The sequence below is a fragment of the Puntigrus tetrazona genome, chromosome 17 (assembly GCF_018831695.1).
Source record: "Puntigrus tetrazona isolate hp1 chromosome 17, ASM1883169v1, whole genome shotgun sequence".
NCBI classification, from domain to species: Eukaryota; Metazoa; Chordata; class Actinopteri; order Cypriniformes; family Cyprinidae; genus Puntigrus; species Puntigrus tetrazona.
In genome coordinates, this window is record NC_056715.1 from 14192304 (window position 1) to 14210203 (window position 17900).

At 37.4% G+C, this 17900-nt stretch overlaps 2 protein-coding genes across 6 annotated transcripts in view; both read right to left on the reverse strand.

Moving 5' to 3' along the window:
* The window catches only part of rnf144aa (ring finger protein 144aa), a 31311-nt gene extending 19033 nt beyond the window's left edge, over positions 1-12278 (reverse strand). Inside the window, exons 1-2 of one of the 5 annotated variants that reach the window (XM_043262953.1) lie at positions 12143-12233; positions 2318-2515 (exon numbers count right to left, since the gene is read on the reverse strand). Coding sequence is in view for 1 of the 5 variants with exons in the window: in XM_043262950.1 (XP_043118885.1) it covers positions 11462-11472 (11 nt within the window). In the remaining 4 variants the exon portion in view is untranslated. Of the gene's footprint in view, positions 1-356; positions 483-734; positions 960-2317; positions 2516-11461; positions 11805-11859; positions 12121-12142 lie in introns of those variants that run through there. The other 4 variants (XM_043262950.1, XM_043262952.1, XM_043262951.1 and 1 more) reach the window with 4 other exon arrangements.
* Positions 12279-14476: 2198 nt separating this feature from the next.
* Positions 14477-17574, reverse strand: rsad2 (radical S-adenosyl methionine domain containing 2). The gene is made up of 6 exons (XM_043262946.1): positions 17118-17574; positions 16809-16970; positions 15789-16018; positions 15560-15709; positions 15263-15295; positions 14477-14892 (listed from the first exon to the last, which is right to left on the reverse strand). The coding sequence occupies exons 1-6, from the start codon at positions 17419-17421 to the stop codon at positions 14728-14730; spliced, it is 1044 nt and encodes a 347-aa protein (XP_043118881.1). The 5' UTR covers positions 17422-17574; the 3' UTR covers positions 14477-14727.
* Between the last annotated feature and the right edge of the window lie 326 nt (positions 17575-17900).

Here is a 17900-nt window from a genome sequence, read left to right on the forward strand (position 1 = left end):
AATCCCCATCCTAATTCACACACTCTCTACATCAATCATCAAGGTCTGCAGAGACAAATGTTCTGTGAGAAAAGGTGGTGCATGGGAAAGTTCACTGAGCTGCATTATTCAGAAAGCAATTATCACTTTCCAACACTGAAACAATAACAAGGAAAAACACAAGTAATCCACAACAAGGCAGCCTTTATAGAGAACATCACTTTGCCCTCATTTCAGTTTCTTATCAGATCACTGAACAAAGAGAACAATCATTTATCATGAGCCTGGGCTGCAATTTGATCTAAAACATTATGAAATAAAGTCACGTTGCAACTCACATTAAGGGATGGGTAACAATTCTGTTATTGTTAACTCACCCATTTATCAATGAAATGCATTTTGTTCCTCTGTTGAACAGATAAGGAGATATTTTGAAAGTGACTGTTTCGATCTTTGCAATATTCACAATATCATCTTCTGTGTGCCAGAGAAGAAAATAATTCCTACAGGATTAAGAAGAAATGAAGGTGAGTGATCCCATTGGCTCAACAGGTTTGAAATGCATAGTTTTGTGGTTACTATCATAAACCTGTGGTAACTTTCTAAAACAATAAATGAAATACAAATTCTCTTCTTATTCTCATACTTTCTAAAAGGAGTGTCTCAATCATCTAAGCATCAATAACTACAGTATGTAGACATCTGCTGTTTCTCAAATGGTCACAAACATACTAGTAAATAGTAAATCTATTTACCTTATCTTCTTCCATACAGTTCTTTTCCTTCTTTAGATGTTCAGATATAAAATAGGTGTAGAAGGCGGAACCTCTCAAAGGTGCTGGTCTCTAAGTCTCCCCTCCATTATTTATTCTCAGAGAGAAATAGGTCAGTCTCACAATGAAAGCTGAGAAGTACAGATGCCTGAATATTTCAAGATATGGATGTCTCAGTCCTAGCCACCACAAACATGAACACAATGTTCCCTTACTCAACTTTATCTGACTTATGGGTTCTACTTAATCCTAACTGAAAAGAGAAGAAGCATTTACCTGCCCCACGGGCTCAGTTCGTCCTCATTTATCACAATTTTGATAACATTATAGCGTCATATTTCACAATCAACCATTGCGTGTTTATAACACTGTCAGACAATAATTGCATAAGGGTGATCAGTCGATGCCAAAAACACACCAGACTGGGATGAGAACAGATATAATTTTTGCTTTTCTCACATTATGATATAGAAAGACAAATCGAGGGGGGGGTATATGATTGCACTGAAAAATTATGCCCAGAAAACAGGCCTGATTACTAACACTCTATACTGACTAATTTGGCTTTCCAATTGCTGTTGAGCACCATTTGCTCCCGCTGGATGTTGTCATGACCTCCATGTTTTCGATCCGGTAAATCAAAATGAACTCAAAATCTTTCCCTATTTCTGACAAAAAAAACTAAACTTAACCTTTTACTAAAGCTAACAACTACTCCGCTTTGCTTGAGTACAGAAGCGAACTCGTCTTGCGTCTAAACTCCAGTTGTAAAGTTTTTTCCCCAAATAGGTTTATCAAAGTTCAGTTATTAACAAAACACTTTAATAAAAGGCCCCAATGTTCAATAAATAACCAAATTTTCTAAAGATAAGTCACTGAAACTGTTTTCTTCAATAAGTAATTTTGCTCATTACAGCATAATGCTGTGTTCACATGTCGGAATTACTTTAATTACAAGATGACAACTCTCCGATTCCACTCGAAATGGTTCACGCCTTTGGACTCTGAATTATTAGTTTCTATGACAACGGAAAAATACTTAATCACCAGATTAATTCATTAATTCTATGCTATATGCTCTTGCAAAATAACGAACAAAGAAATCTCACTGGGTGACGAGCAAAAAAGGACGCGTGTTGAGATACCTATCTTTAGCTTTTGAGGCCGCTGTCATTTTTGTTCACTTTATGAGATGTTACAACAGTGAAATCAGAGCTAAACAGGTTTATTTTAGGCAGGAACAGTTCCATAACCTCGAAATTACGAATTAAGGAACGTGTCACAATATTAACTGATGTGTGCATGAACATGGTTCACCCAATCAGATTTTAGAGATTTAATAATGAATTTTGGCTTTTATGTATAAACATAATAAAATTCATTAGTAATTAACCTTTTTTGACATTCTTTCTGTAAAGCTGCTCAGAAACAACGTACACTGTGAAAAGTGCTACATACAAAACAAACCGACTAAAAACGAACTGTTTGCGTGCTATGATTGATAAAATATGTCATCCAAATAAATGCAAAAGTGAAACACTAAAAATTTGAATGAATCAACTTGCCTGATAAAATTTCAGTGTACAGTATTCTTGAATTCTGAAAAGGTTTTGATGTGAATATATGGGAACGTCGCTGAATGGAGGAGCCCCGGTGTGTTTTCTTCTAGATGCTCTGGTCTCTGACTGCAGGCTGTGTGTGCGCACACAGAGGTGGGATGTCAGCACTGAATCGCTCTTTCTGTAAAGGTCATTCCCGGCTTCCTGTCAAAAACCATCACCTCATTGAACAGCCACATAACAAAGTGAACGCCAAAGTGGCGCACAACATGTCTAGGCAGGTTTTAGAAAGTGAGAAAATAAGATGATTTTAACGAAAGTCAAAAAGAAAAATGTAAAACAAACAAACAAAAACTCATTGCTTTCTGAGGCTGTCTCACTTCAAGGGAGAGTTCTGGAAAAACTGGGAATCATATACCGAACAACTAAAGTGCCTTTAATATTATCCATGTTAAACAGTTTGCAGACGAAGCATTATGAAACTGTTCACCTCAAAAAAAGTTGTCTATTACACTTAAAAACAAGCTGTAGTCAAATGCTCTGAACAAACATATAATACTCAGACGCGATCTCTTTTCAATCAGACGAAAGATAAACCATTCACTTCTTGCTGACACGGGGGTCTGTTTGAAGACTGAACAGATCGGAAATGGCAAAACAAACTTTTTTTACTTTTCCGATATGTATACCGAAGCCAGCGTAGACAGTATCACAGATTATATACTGTATGAGCCCTGCCCACCTGTGGAGTGATGAAAAATATGATAAAAGTAAGCTATTTGTCACATGCCAAATGCAAATGTGTGTGCATGGAAGACAAGAAACTGGTACATAAAGCCAAAAACTTCAAGTGGCCATAAGGACAAACGCTGCTGTAAAGTGACACAAAGGCATGCATGTGTAACTCTTCCCTCATTTTCGTTTGCCCTTGCCACTCGGCCCACATTAACCAACCAAAGCAATTCAGTGTTCTTCTATTTCTGGCTCTGTCTTTATAAACTTTGGGATCCCAGAGGTGAAACACTCCCAGTGAGCATCAGGGACTATTATTTTCAGCTCCCAGTAGTTGAGATCAAAACAGAAATCTACAACAGGCTGCTTTACTGAATTGATACATCAAGCAATCATCCTCCACTTCATTCATCCAGAGTTATTTTGTAGTTCAGTGACTCAGACAAGGTTAGAATAACAACCCTGCATGAAGCATGGGCCAATGCCAGCCTTCAACCCTGGAACACGTCATTTATGACACAGATGGTCTTTTCTCTAAAGAAGTTTCCTTGAACGTCATGGACTAGTTAATAGTCAGCACCTCTAAAAGACTAGTCTAAATAAGAAGGATGTGTTTTTGAGAACTCCAGATTAATCAAAGCATGTGACTAAATGAGTTCATTTTCAACTATGTTGAGAAAAAATAAATAAATAAAATAAAGATCACAAAGCACATGGTATGTTTTGCTCAAATCCAAGTCCATATAGTAGCTAGCCCTACGTATTTCTAGCTGGCCCAAAGTGGTTCAGATGGTTGATCATGGTTATTTAAGACAAACAAGTAAAGATGGTTAGTTAATCATCCACATCCAACAACTGTCTAGTCAGTTAGTGAATTCTAGGGGCGAGCGATGTGACCAAAAAATAAAGTACAATTTTCCATATTATGGTTTTAGTCATTTATGGTAGTTGTTGTCATGCTGATATACGTTTAATTGCATATTTAGGTAATAATTTGATGCTATAAAAACGTGGCATGTCGTGGTTGATGGAGTCAGCGGGAGTTTGACAATACTGCACAGACTCGGGCTCCAAACTAATCTCTACAGCACAGACTCTGCTTAAACTCAGTTGTTTACTGCAATGCTGTTAAGTTCTGCGGACTTCACATTTTTATGATCACGTGGCACATCAATGCCACAGGCTCATGTAACTGATCGAGACAATAGTTTACAAATTTCTACTGGTTAAAATGGTGTCTACCATACATCACCTATGGAAGATAAAACAATGACAAATGAATTGCACTAACTGGATGAAGAATGAATAGCATTAAAAGAGCTTGCATTCTATTGTCTTGTATTTTAGGGGCTGAAATTCAATAATTCACATTCTCCTTCCATAGTTCACTTCCAAAATATTCAATCGGTTTAAAAATATGATATATAATTTTCTACAACTTATACAACAGTTTTTCCATTGCAATTCAATATTTGTTTGTTTCAAAGACATTTGTCTCAATTTTTTTTTTCCCCCATGTTCACCCACCCCTAGTGAAGTCCGTATCTATTCACTGGGGGAAATGGAGAACTTCTCACCGAAGAAAGCTTCTTATCTAAACAACCCATTACAAACACATCAGATTGAGGTCAAGTGAACCCAAAACTAGTTTTTAGTCGATGTACAAGCTTTCCAAAACATAATATTTGACTATTTATTCAGGCAACATACTGAGTAGTCAAAACAAGCAAAAAAAAAAGTACATTTGCACATCCCTACTTGCGAGACCAGGAGTGTCCAATCCTGAAAGGTCCTGCAGAGCATAGCTCAGAGACTACCACCTGGAGGTCTAGGTCAGCTGGTTCAGTTGGAGCCAAACCTCACAAAACACTGGCCATCTAGGAACAGGTTTGGACACCCCTGTGGTAGACAATCTTGGTTGACCAGGTCAGAGATGGTAGACCTTGGTTCCAAAATCAGTGCCAAAACCGACTGACAAAGCTACACCAGCTTGAACTGGTATGACCTGGTTTCTACATCAGTATGTGTGTGGATCACAGAAATGCGGTTTCAAAATTTCAAACATGTACCGACTTGGCAGGAAGACAGCAGAATCATAAAGATGTGATACAACAGCAGAATGAGCTCTCAGAGAGCCTGAAAGAGGAATATCTTGGAGAGCAAAGACAATCCTATCAAAGCTACAGGAGTATGTACTGTAAAGGTCAATCCTCCAGAATAAGGAGAAGATTTCCCTAATGATCTGAGGTCACTCTGACTAGCGTCTACAGATGGTGGAAAACATTTTCCAGTTTGACGAAAGCATACCATTATCTCCAAGGATGAATATGATTACAGCAGAATTAAAACAGTGGGAAATTTTGCCTCTTTGTAGTCTGAAGGCAAGGATTTAAACGATTAAAAAATTACATCAGCTATGTCGGAATAAAACTAAATCAAAATATGAAGAGACATCTTTCTTCTCGGAAGCCTTGTGGCGCACCATTTGTGCCTGAAAAATTAAGAGGATGTGACAAGCATGCTGCGGAGTACTTATTTCTATTGACACGATCAGAGGCTGAGAGCCTGAGGTTATCTATGAATTCCATCTGTTGTCACTCAAGGTTCTGCTAATCATAAAAATTTTCTAATTAAAAAAAGAAAATAAATGGAGGTTTAAATCATTACATTTCAGACTGTTAATATTTTTATGTTAGTAAAGCATTTAGCCAACCAAAAAAACATACGCCGTGGATATATACGTGTTTGCTTTTCAATTAAAAAAACGCCTTTTAAACATTCAGATGGTTCTTTTCTTCACCGTCAGCTGGAAAACACCATTACGAAGTGGTGCCCAAATGTAATGGTTGGGAATAAGCTCTGAATCACAGACGTTAAGGTCAGAACATGCCCAAACTTCTCTTCTTCAGAAAACACACCCTTCACTGGAACACACTTCATACGCAAACACCGCATTGTCTTGGTCTGACACGCACTTCTAGACATCTCCTAGTTTTGCTGAAACAGAAACGAGTATCTCCAAATAAAATAATTTTAATATCATTGCACAAAATCATAAGCAGGCACAAAATGTTCTGTGCCGTATAAAAAAAAATGAACTACTGTTTAAAAACGTGTTTTTCTGTGCAGCTCAATAGATGAGTCAGGTTTCACTAGTTTGCTGAGGCAATCAAAGCTCTACTTAAACTCATAAAATTGTGGAGGCAAGCCAGAGCAGATATCACGTACTTGAAAAATGGTGAGAAAATCTTCCTGTTTCAATGTTGTTGAGAAATTAAATTGTCAGGTGAAGTTTATAAGGAAAGTTTATAGGAAATACAGTCACCTTGTTAGATATAAAGCAGCAATTGTGAGATACAAAATTGCAGTTCTGATAAGTAGTTACAAAAAAATCTGAATGATAACAGATGTGAGATTTGAACTATCAATACGATATATATTGAGATATAATGTCACAACTGTGTGTGATAATACCAAATATGAGAAATAGTCACAATAAAAGAAATCTGAAATGCAGACACATTGTGAGATAAAAAGTTGCAATTATGAGAAACACTGTATGCAATAATGTAATATAACATGAAGTTATGAGAAACTAAGAATAATTAAACTATGAAATTTGATTACGGAATATGGATGCCACACTTGTGAAATATAGTCCTAATTATAGGGTATAGAGTAGCAACTGAATGAATGCATAAAGTTGCAATTGTGAGCTATTAAGATGCAATTATGAGAAATACAGTCTTAAATGATAGATATTAGATATTAAGTCGCAACAGTGTGATTAAAAAGCATACAAACATACCATTTTCTTTGCAGACTCTTAGAAATAACGCGTCACCGGAGTGGTATCTTTTTAAAAGGGTCAATTTTTTGCCTTATTTTAACCTAATAGGTACGACAGCGTACCTTTTTAAAAGGTACCACTCAAGCGACAGCTTTTGTACCTTTATTTCTTAGACTGCAGTAAACTGTTGCTTAATCATTGCTGCATCTACCATCATGTCGGTACTGAAATTTGAACGATGTTGTGCAGTGCTGTACATACAGATACAAGGCGGTAACGCTCTGCAAGCTTTTGCAGCCATCAATGCCTGATGAGTTCACACATTGGCAACAAGCTTCTAACATGCAAATGCCTCATTTTATCACCAGCCACATGTGGCGATGCTGGATGCTACAGGGCAGGGGGAGCCGCCAGGTTTTGAGTGGGTACCGGCTGTGAGAACTGAATGAATAAAAAATTACACCCATCACTCAGGTACTGCAGTTTAAAACCACATCAGACAAGCTTGCAGCAAGCCTGCTCACCAGAAGACCAACCATCACACACAAAATGAACATGTACTCATCAGTTACCAATATTACTTCTATATTTTCAATATATTTAGAAAACTATAGATGTTGCACACTATTGAAAGTAAAAACCTTGGATGTTGTCCCACTGACAGTTTTAAAACTTGACTTGTTTGAGTCTATAGTGTGACTTTTAATTTTATTTCATGAATCCCTTTGTGTTCTTGGCGTGCTACCTTTGTAAAATCATTTTGTGCATATGCAACTTTTATGCACGAGGCTACTGGGACTTATCCTGCGAAATATCTGACTCAATCAGATGTGAACCCAGCTGAGGTCACCTTCTGCCGTGAGCCAGCCAGTCTCCTGCCTGCATTACAGAGCTTTGCGTTAAATGCTTTCTCATCCACAGCTGGTGGGCAGCAACAACGTGGCTTTTAATATCACTGTTAGGAACGATGACTGACAAATGGAGAAAGCGTGGTATGTTATTAAGAGACTGCATTTAGGAAATATTCCAAAATTCTGAAAAACATCAACTGGAATCAGGAGGTATTTAGAGAAACCAATATGGAATCTCGGTTAAAGTAAATAATAGACCATATGATTACAAAAGCTGATTGTCACCCATTATGTATTAGTTGATCACTCCCAAGTCAGCACATATCAGGACCATTTTCTTTACTTTCTGATGCACAGAGTACCCCATTAGCATAATTTTCGATGTGAAGGTCATTCGTTGTTTTTAATTGTCTTAACGACTTGCCTATACACACACACATTTTATATAAATGTAAAATTTTATTGGAACCCCTACCCTAAACCTACCCACTTCTGACCAATATAGTCACAGGTATTTATTGCTAAAACACAAATCAATCCTTTTGCCTCGGAAGACTTGGAATATTAATCCTTTTCGAAAAAAGAATGATGGGAGCTGTATCTGCCTGTTACATTGTGTGTTTTATTGACAAACGATAGGTTTAGGGGGAAGGGCCTGGGGTATGTGCTCATAAATGTGTAAATAACGTAATCTTAACAAAACGTTATGACTGTTTACGAGGAGAAAAAAATAAAAATAAAAATATCACACCCCAACACACATGCAATAACGGCAATATCATTACCCAGTATACAGTTTAATCATGGCTATAAAATTCCCAGCATCTCGTGTCAGCATATTGACGCCAACGTTTTCTTATTTAAAGCAACTGAGGACCCTGCACGTTGAAAAATGATGCTAAAGGGGTACCTTGCGCATCAAGAAAGTGACGCCAAAAGGGTTCTCGACCAAGCGGCAATACGTGACCAGTAGTGAGAGAGAATGTGTTGGTCATGCTGCCTCTTGTAATTTAAATGGTCCTTGTTTCTCAATCCTCACCCTCTTCCAAATGCTGGCCATAACTTAACAGCTTTAAGTGCTCTGTAATGCATTTAGTGCATTGGATGTATGTGTGTGGGGGCTTAGAAGGTCGAACAAGGCTGTATTATGGTTAAAAATACAGTATGCTTATCTGTGAAGCTCACCTATAGGTTAGAACACATTAGCAAAGCTAGTAAATGTCTTCATGGATTTCCAGTAAAAATTCAAGACAAATTTGCGGTCAGAGTTCCCAAGTCAGTTGGATTAAATGGGACGACCAGGAAGAGTTATTAAATAATCAATACAGCCAGGTCAAGCTATTCAGCAATCTGTTATAGAAGTGTTACATCTTATTGTTCAAAGTATGTTACGGCAGCACAATTAATTCTTTTTTAAACTCAAAATTAACATTTTGCCATTAATCACTTACCCCCATGTTGTTCCAAACCAACAAAAGCTTATGATTGTCCCGTTGACTGCCAAGTAAATTACAAATAAATTTCATTTTGGGGTCAAGTAATCCTTTAATTGTCATCACGACTTCTACTACTTTTGAGATAAGCATAATTAAGCATAAGCTCTTTTCATTGGTCAGTTGGTTATTTACCCTGAAAACATTTTTTTTTCTTGCACGACGTTTCTGTTAAATAATGCTAACACGCCTCTGCAAGCTTTTACTGTTGTTCCTAGATGGTAAGAGTTAGAACTTTTCCTCTTTTCCATATTCTGACTAGCGCTTTACTTCATTTTCACAACCTGGCATCCCCGCACACGAGTGCTCTCTGCACTCAAAAAAGAGTCGATGATTTGAAAACACAAACATTTTTGTTGTTTTAATAGAAAAAACACCTCATCATTTGGAATTATTGAATATTATGTTATGGTTTTAGCTTTCGAGAGAAGCTTTTTAAAGCTTCAGCAGTTTTCATAACATACAGAGTGTGTTAATGTGCGACAAATTTAATAAACATAACTAAATGAGGTCAAATTAACTCTGCTTATGAGATGATATTCTCTGGATTTCTGATAAAAACTGACATTTCTTTAATAGTGATTGTCATGATTCTGTGATTATTACTATAACCGTTATAGTCCGGCCCTCTAGTAAGCCTGCGATTAGTGCTTTTTAACACCATGCACACAATTTGTCTTCTTGAGGGGGATTAACGGTCCAGAATGAAACGTTAAACTAGCTTTTCACTTGCCTGACACATTTAAGCTAATATTTCATAAGCAAAACAGCATGTTTGCACGCTCATTATCATATTCGTAAGGTAACTGTTGCGCTTACTGCTTTTGCGTTTGGGTCACCACAACCTTCGGCTGAACCGAAGCATCTGGGAGCTGCTATAAATAAAGGCAATCAGAAAAAAAAGCATTCTTTTTTTTGCTACTCGTTCGAGCCACCATTTTGATATAACTTTCCGATGGACGAATGCTAAAGGTTATACTTCAGAATGTCAAATCACGGCAATTTACGGGAGTGTCTTTTTGACTTTTGTGAGCAATGCAATTATCTAATCTCTGCTCTGCATTTCTGGTGAAACTGCATAAACAGAGTTGGATGTAAATGGTTCAAATCCAACACTAGACAACACTCTCTTGATAAGGACTCTCCTCTAATGTAAACAGACTGCTGTTATCCCATTTACAGACCCTTCTGTATCCCCTCAGGGATATTTATGTGGACGGGGGAATACGATAGATTTTAAATAACGCTGATATTATTGTTAAAATTGTAGAAAATTACATAGATTCAAGTTTTAAGAATGCAACTGATCTGTAGCATGCTTTTGATGCTTGAAATGAATCACAATATCACATACAGAAAAATTCAAACAGAAAATGTCATAGAATTGATCTAATTGATGCTTTTCAGCCAGTATGCTACATGAAGGCTGGTTGTTGAGTAAATACCAGAGGAACTGCAGTATGATATGCAAACACTGGCAGTGGTGTGTCAAACCTTTACAGCCACTAGTTACTTGAGAAGACTGATGAGAGTGAAGAGTTTTTCTTGGACACTAACTATTATGATTTTTCCAATCTACCCTCGACCACAGGAAAACAAAAACGAACACAACTTAAGAGCTCTGCAACTCATGTAAAATGTCAAGTTTACAGTTTTTAAACATGCTTTTTCCATGTGCGTGGATCTTACGATATTTATAATGCCACTAAAAAAAGAACATAAAAGCCAAAAACCAACTTATTTACTTAACTTAAAGCCTTATTTTGCTATAATAATCCACAGAAAATTCCCAAGGGAACCCACATCTTGAAAATCACCATCATCCAGGTTCATATCGGAATGTACACTTATGATTACGTAAGCAGTCATAATTAATCCATTAGTCATATCCAATAAACTAAACACTTTTTGACGAAGTGGGGTGTATTCAGACTAAAATAACCTCACATATGAGGTACAGAACAGTACAGCGCAGCATATATACAGGATTTAGACTATTGTATAAAGAAACCATGTTTTTATCTTTTTTTTGCATATAATTAAACAGTTTGTTTTTTTTTTTTTTTAAAAAAGCACGTCTCTCACCTTCCTGCAATGCATTCTAAAAGCAATTTAACACCCTTACACAAAACCTTTACCTTGAGATGTCAACAGACGCACCAAGAAAGATCTACAGCCTGGCACCTTAGATCATGCACGCCGTTTCAACGACCTAGTGAAGGGTTTGCAAATACTGCACAATCCCAAAAAAAGCATGGAAAATCCCTAACTCAAAGCTACTTACTGTCTTTCCATGAAGTGTTCATCCGGGGTTTATGTCAAAACTTAACAAGCCACTGTCGAACTACGCAACCCAAACCCGATCCTCTAGACCCCTACAAAAAAAAAAACACCACCTCCACCCTTCAAACAGCAGAAAATGGCATTTCATGTGAATGTTTGCATTGTCTGACTGGACAAGCCAAGGGTCCCATGATCCCAAGATCCCAAAACACAGTGTGCTGCCTACATAGCTTTTTTTTTTTTTTTTTTTTTTTAAACTAAGACTGACATGATGCCTAAAAACGCTGTCTAGGTAGGCAGCACGTTAGGTTTTAAGAGCCAGCCCATCTGAATGTGACAGTAACCTATGGACATATAATAAAAAAACAGCCATTTTAGACATCAACCGGGTAAACAAACCTATATGAATGAGCTGCATATCCAGAAAAGTAGAGTTTCGCCGTTCCCAATGTAGATCATAAAGCATTGCCAAATCAAATAAAACCGATATTTTATGATAAACATTGACCTGCTGACACAGGCATTCGCCTTTAAAACGATGAACGCTGCACAAATCGTACTGCGTTACTGAAAGTCATTATACTGTCGTAAACGGAGGATACCGTGGGTTTAAAAAAAAGAACATTTTAGTTTAAGACCGACGCGTTCGTCGTAGCCGTTTGTAACCGCGCGAGCGTTTTACCTTCTGTCTTCATGTAGTTTTGCAGACAGATATAAGAATCAGCTGCTCCGTCGGACGCGTTGTAAAGACGCCATTAGTCTGAGTATTTCCTAGTGCTGTGTGCTGAGAGAGAGAGAGAGAGAGAGAGAGAGAGAGAGAGAGAGAGAGAGAGAGAGAGAGAGAGAGAGAGAGAGAGAGAGAGAGAGAGAGAGAGAGAGAGAGAGAGAGAGAGAGAGAGTGTGTGTGTGTGTGTGAGGGGAAGGCGCAGCACTAGCGCTCTCTGTTGGGTGCAACACACACATCGTTATGGTGCTTTGGGACTGCTCCAAATGATATATAACAGTTTTTATTTTTTTATTTTTATTTTATTATTTAATTTTATATGTACTTGGCTTAATCTGATTGAATGGAACTATATTCAAAGACATATTTATTTTTCTGCTAAAAACCTTTTGTTAACTGGATATTACAAAAGACCAGCAGACAGAAATATAGCTGACATCAAAAGCAAATGCTGTCGTCATTTGCTCACCGTCATGTTGTCCCAAAGTGACTTTCTTATATTGATATTCTGAAGAATGCTGCTAATAAAACATTTCATTTTTATTTATTTTCCTACTATGGTCCAACACACGCTTTAAAAACTAAAACAATATATTTTAGAATATTTCTTACTAAATGTATGGTTTTGGCAAGTAGAAACATTATTTTAAATTTGACTTTATGATTAAATAAATCATGCTATTACGATTTTCATCTGTTCAAATAACGTCATTGTTCTTTTTTTTTTTTACTCATTACCAAGGATTACCTAAATATTAACGAGCAATGAAAACGTGACGACTTAAAGAAATGAAAGTTAATAAAATCTGTTACAATTAGCTATTAGTTTTTGTTTTTTTTTTTGCTTTTTTAAAGATTGCATTGTGTATGCCTGTTTCGTCTTAAAATATGACACTTTGAGCAGTTGGAAGAGTTATGAGATCAGACGTAACAAGATTTTGCCAAAAATATTTATTTTTCAAAATAAAGCAGTACAATATAATATAGAGTTACAAATCTTTCTTTTTTTTCCATATAGATTCAAATTTCAGGATGACATAATGACCACCACCATATTAAAAGTGCCTTAAACCATTTTCATTTAAAAATGGATTTACCGGAGAAGTCTTTATTAACCCTTTAACCTTCACCACAAAAAAACTTCAAATTCTTATCAATAGACATTCAATAAATATTGTTTTTTTTTATTAAACTCCAACATACGGTTGAGAAGTCAGTCCATGGTAAACCTCAATTTACATTCATTAGAACTATTTAATGAGTTATTTTGCAATAATAAACATACCTTTAACTTTAATAGTATCTTGGATACATTTCTTAACCTTCAGGGTCCACAAAGATAAAAAAAATTATATTTAAGAGTCTGTATAATAGGCTTACTATATCTATATCTATATCTATCTATATATATATATATATATATATATATATATATATATATATATATATATATATATATAGCGTATGGCAATCTATAAACTACATGATGTCTTTTACACACATTTCCACCATACGGTCACTCATAATTTTGGATTATTATGATAAATAAACACTTATGCATTTCTCATATACTTTGCTATATTTCTGTTCTTTAACCCCTACCCTATTCACAACAACATAATGGTTTCATGTTTCATGTTGCGCCCTATTATATGACGTCAAACTAAACAGTCAATTCTACGCTACAGCAACTAAAGCATAAGGTGTACTGATGTCTTATTAAAAGTGCGTTCATGCTTTCAAAGTGCATCAAAATCTGTAAGCTGATCATTTTCAGTTTCCTTTAAAGATTACATTGAAACAATTACTATCGTCAAATTAAAGACAACCACAGCTCAGTCAAAATGAACAACATACTCTTGGTTATAAAAATATGAAGATGAAAAGCAAGCATAACATTATACAAATCATATAGAAATCATATATACAACATCAATCTATCTATCTATCTATCTATCTATCTATCCATCCATCCATCCATCCATCCATCCATCATCCATCCATCCATCTATCATCTATCCATCCATCCATCCATCCATCCATCTATCAATCCATCATCCATCCATCCCATCCATCCATCCATCCATCCATCCATCTATCCATCCATCCATCCATCCATCCATCTATCATCTATCCATCAATCCATCCATCCATCATCTATCCATCCATCCATCCATCCATCCATCCATCCATCCATCCATCCATCCATCAATCCATCCATCCATCCATCCATCCATCCATCCATCCATCCATCCATCCATCTATCTATCTATCATCTATCCATCCATTCATCCATCTGTATATCTACCTTACTATCTGTCTGTCTGTCTATCTATATACAAATACATAAAAAGTACAATTATATTTATAATTATATTTAAGTAATTCAGTGCAATAGAATCTAAAAAAAAATGAAATAGTGAAAACAGCTTTTGAAGCCGTTGTAACTTTTGTAACTATATCATACAACTGCTTATCACCATATAACTCAGCTCTCAATGTAAACACAAAGCAAAAAAAAAACCCCACAATGTCAAAACGGTTCACCAGTCCAGTTTCATATCCGCTTTGCTCCACACATACTTCCCTCCTCTCACGAGGAACATCTTCTCGTCAAAGCCACTAAACTTGATGGCCTCTTCCACACCAACGTCCAGAATGGACTTCGACGGATCCTTTCTCCCCCCTCTGCAATCCAAGAAGCGCATCTGCGGCATCAGATACGGAGGATTAAAAAAAATCTATTCATGACGATCGCTCTTTCTGATGATGCAGCTCAGGCAGCGTGATTATTAATAGAGATCAGAGATTATCAAGGGAGGGAAAGGTAATTTGAAGCCTGGAATGAGGCAAATTACCGCAGGCCTTATTATATTCCTATCCATAATCCCTTTAGTACTGATATGATGACATAATGTAATTTAAAAGAATAATTTACTCTGTAATAATGGCGTAATCTAATATACAAAAAAATCCTTTAGACGCTAATCACAGCATAATCTAATACAAAAAGAATCCTTCACACGGTAATGAGAAGAAAACTTAATGGACGCCGAGAAGAAAATATGAGCCACTTACGTATTCATCAAGAATCAGGTAAGAGTCTCTCATCTGCAAAAGAAAAATAGACGAGTAAGTAAACAATTCACATCAAGCTATCTGTAGGCTTTATATTCACGGCCCTGGCAACTGCGCTATTTTTTAATTTAAATTCAAATGTCGTCGTGCACACTTATAAGTCGTAAAAGCTTTGGTAATGAATCGAAACTGAAAGTTTACTGCTGTATTACCCACGAACTGAAGCCGCTTTATCTTCCGAATTTGAAAAGCTGATCTGAATTGAGCGAAAGCACGGGCCCTGCGCCTCGAAATTACCTTTTGATTAGACTCTGGAACCAGACACTTAACGCTCTGGTGGCGATCCAGGAAGTCTTGGAACTGCCGATCGCTGATGACGAACTTCTCTGCCTCTCGGAGGCTGTTCTCCCCAGCGTTTTCACCTTCTATCAGCAGACACTGGAAGACCTGTGCGTACATTGCAATGCAGACTTAATACCATGGTCGGCAGCTTGGTTGAAAGTGTGCTGCAATGAAGCGACCGTACCTTCCAGCGCACGGGGTTCAGGTCAGTGATCTGCTCCGCCATGTCTTCATCCACGTTGTAGGTGTTGATAACCGAGTTGATTTTGAAAGCCACCTTATAGTCTCGGCACCAGTTACGAACTAGATGCAGTTTGTCCAGGTGACTCTTTCTGCCCTCACCTCGGCCTATGACTTTGTTCGTGTCTTCGTTAAAACTGTCACAAGACACTGCCAGGATGTCCAGGTAGTCACCTATTGAACACAGATACAAATTAAATTTGCACATTTGCATGCAAACACCTTCGATGTAACGGCGTCTTTTATTTAGCAATGTATACGTTCACTTTCTTTTGCGCTTATTCATTTGATCAAAAGAAAGAAAAGCAGCAATAACATTAAATATAATGTTATTTCTGCTGTTTTTTCTCTTCAAATATATTTCAAAATTATGTTCCGCGATGACAAAGCGGTATTTTCAGCTGTCAAAAAGAAACATTTCTTATTATTAATGTTGTATAATGCCGCTTAATATTTTGGGGACATGTTCAATATTCTTCAGTGAATAAAAATGATATGTATTTTTTTTTTGCTGTTGTGAAATTCTAAATGTCTTTTACTTTCACTTTTGATCAACTGAAAGCATCCTTACCATTAGAAAGTAAGTAGTAATTTATATAAAAATATAGTATTAATAAAATATACAATTATTGACCCAATGCTTTTGAACGGCACGTATACAATTCAATTTAATTGTTAGCTTGGACATAATTGTTTTATTATTATTACTATTATGTGCTCGTGTGTGCAAAATGTGTCATTTTTGATCACGTGATTTTGTTGCTGGTGTTTTTGGAACAAAAAAGAAAGACTAAAGCATCTCAAATCAACAAAATTGTACATATGCTGAGCTAATAAATGCATGTACGGTAGCAGGCCTTTCGCGGGGCTATGTAATACCCGTTGATGTAGGCTTTTTCCGGGATGAAATACAAGCCGAAGAGCTTGTAAATACCGCCCTCTGCCGGACACGAAGGACTCTCACCGTATCTCTGGAACCAGCTTTCTCTGATCAGGCTTCCGTTGCTAACGACGCTGACGCTCGGCAGCCGCAGCTCCTGCTTGCAGAACCGCACGAGCTCTCCCAGAAAACGGCCCCTCTCGTGAAGAAAGGGCTCCCCACCCGAAAAGTTGACTTTTTCCATTCCTATCAGCAAAAGTTTGAAACGACAGTCGGCTTTAGGGGTTAACTTTCATAACAGTCTTTAATGACAATCTCTTTGGCGATGCTATAATTCACTCTCATTAAAAGCATCTGTCAAGTCTCTGCGACTCGCGCGGAGATGTTAGATACCTGCTTCTTTCAGAAGTCGCAAGCCTCGCTTCGCCTCCTCGGTAGGCAGCACGAAAGAGGTCTTTGCGGTGTGGAAGCAAAACCCGCACTTGTAGTTGCACTGGCGGGTGAAGTGGTAGTTCACGCTGCTCGGGGTGGTCTGCTGCCCTTCGGCGCGAGTCTCCGGGGGCCCGGTCCTTCCCGCGGGGGCGCCAGACACCAGCGCGCACATCCACCTCAGCAGGGCTGCCAGAAAGACGCGGACGCTCTTCAGGCAAAATTGCATCGACATCGCCGCAAAATCAACTTGGTTTGACGCTAACATGATGAAGGCGCTTAGAAACTAAGACGCGGGGAGGCAACACCTCCCTATTTATACGGCGCCGTGTCAGCTTGCTCTTCTCATAAGTTTCTGTTCTCGCTCTGGAGGACTGGAAAACGAAAGATAAACAGAATGCTGTCTGCTTAGTCAGATAAAGTAGACTAGTCACCTGGATGCACGTATGGTTGTCTCTGTTAAGATACAGCCTGGGTTTCATCTCGTCGTCTTTCTTAATGGAATACATTAATAACTGTGGGCTTATTAATAATTGATACTCAGTTATTGGCCAAAAATTAGGGTAGCAATTGTTAACAACAAAACATAGCTGCTGTATCGTTAAATGGTCAACACTTTTGAAAACAACTGACAAGTCCTACAGTGTAGATATTTATTTATTTAAAACAAGTAGTAATGGAATGGAGAACGTATGGAAAAACTGCTCGAGGCCAACCAGTCTTGCTGGTCTGGTTCATGATTAGCTA

Coding starts and splice junctions, on each gene's coding strand:
- rsad2 (XM_043262946.1), bottom strand. CDS start 17,421: ATGTTAGCGTCAAACCAAGTTGATTTTGCGGCGATGTCGATGCAATTT. Junction 15,296..15,559: donor TTCCAGAGTCTAATCAAAAG/GTAATTTCGAGG, acceptor TTTCTTTTGCAG/ATGAGAGACTCTTACCTGAT. Junction 14,893..15,262: donor ACCTGATTCTTGATGAATAC/GTAAGTGGCTCA, acceptor CTGATGCCGCAG/ATGCGCTTCTTGGATTGCAG.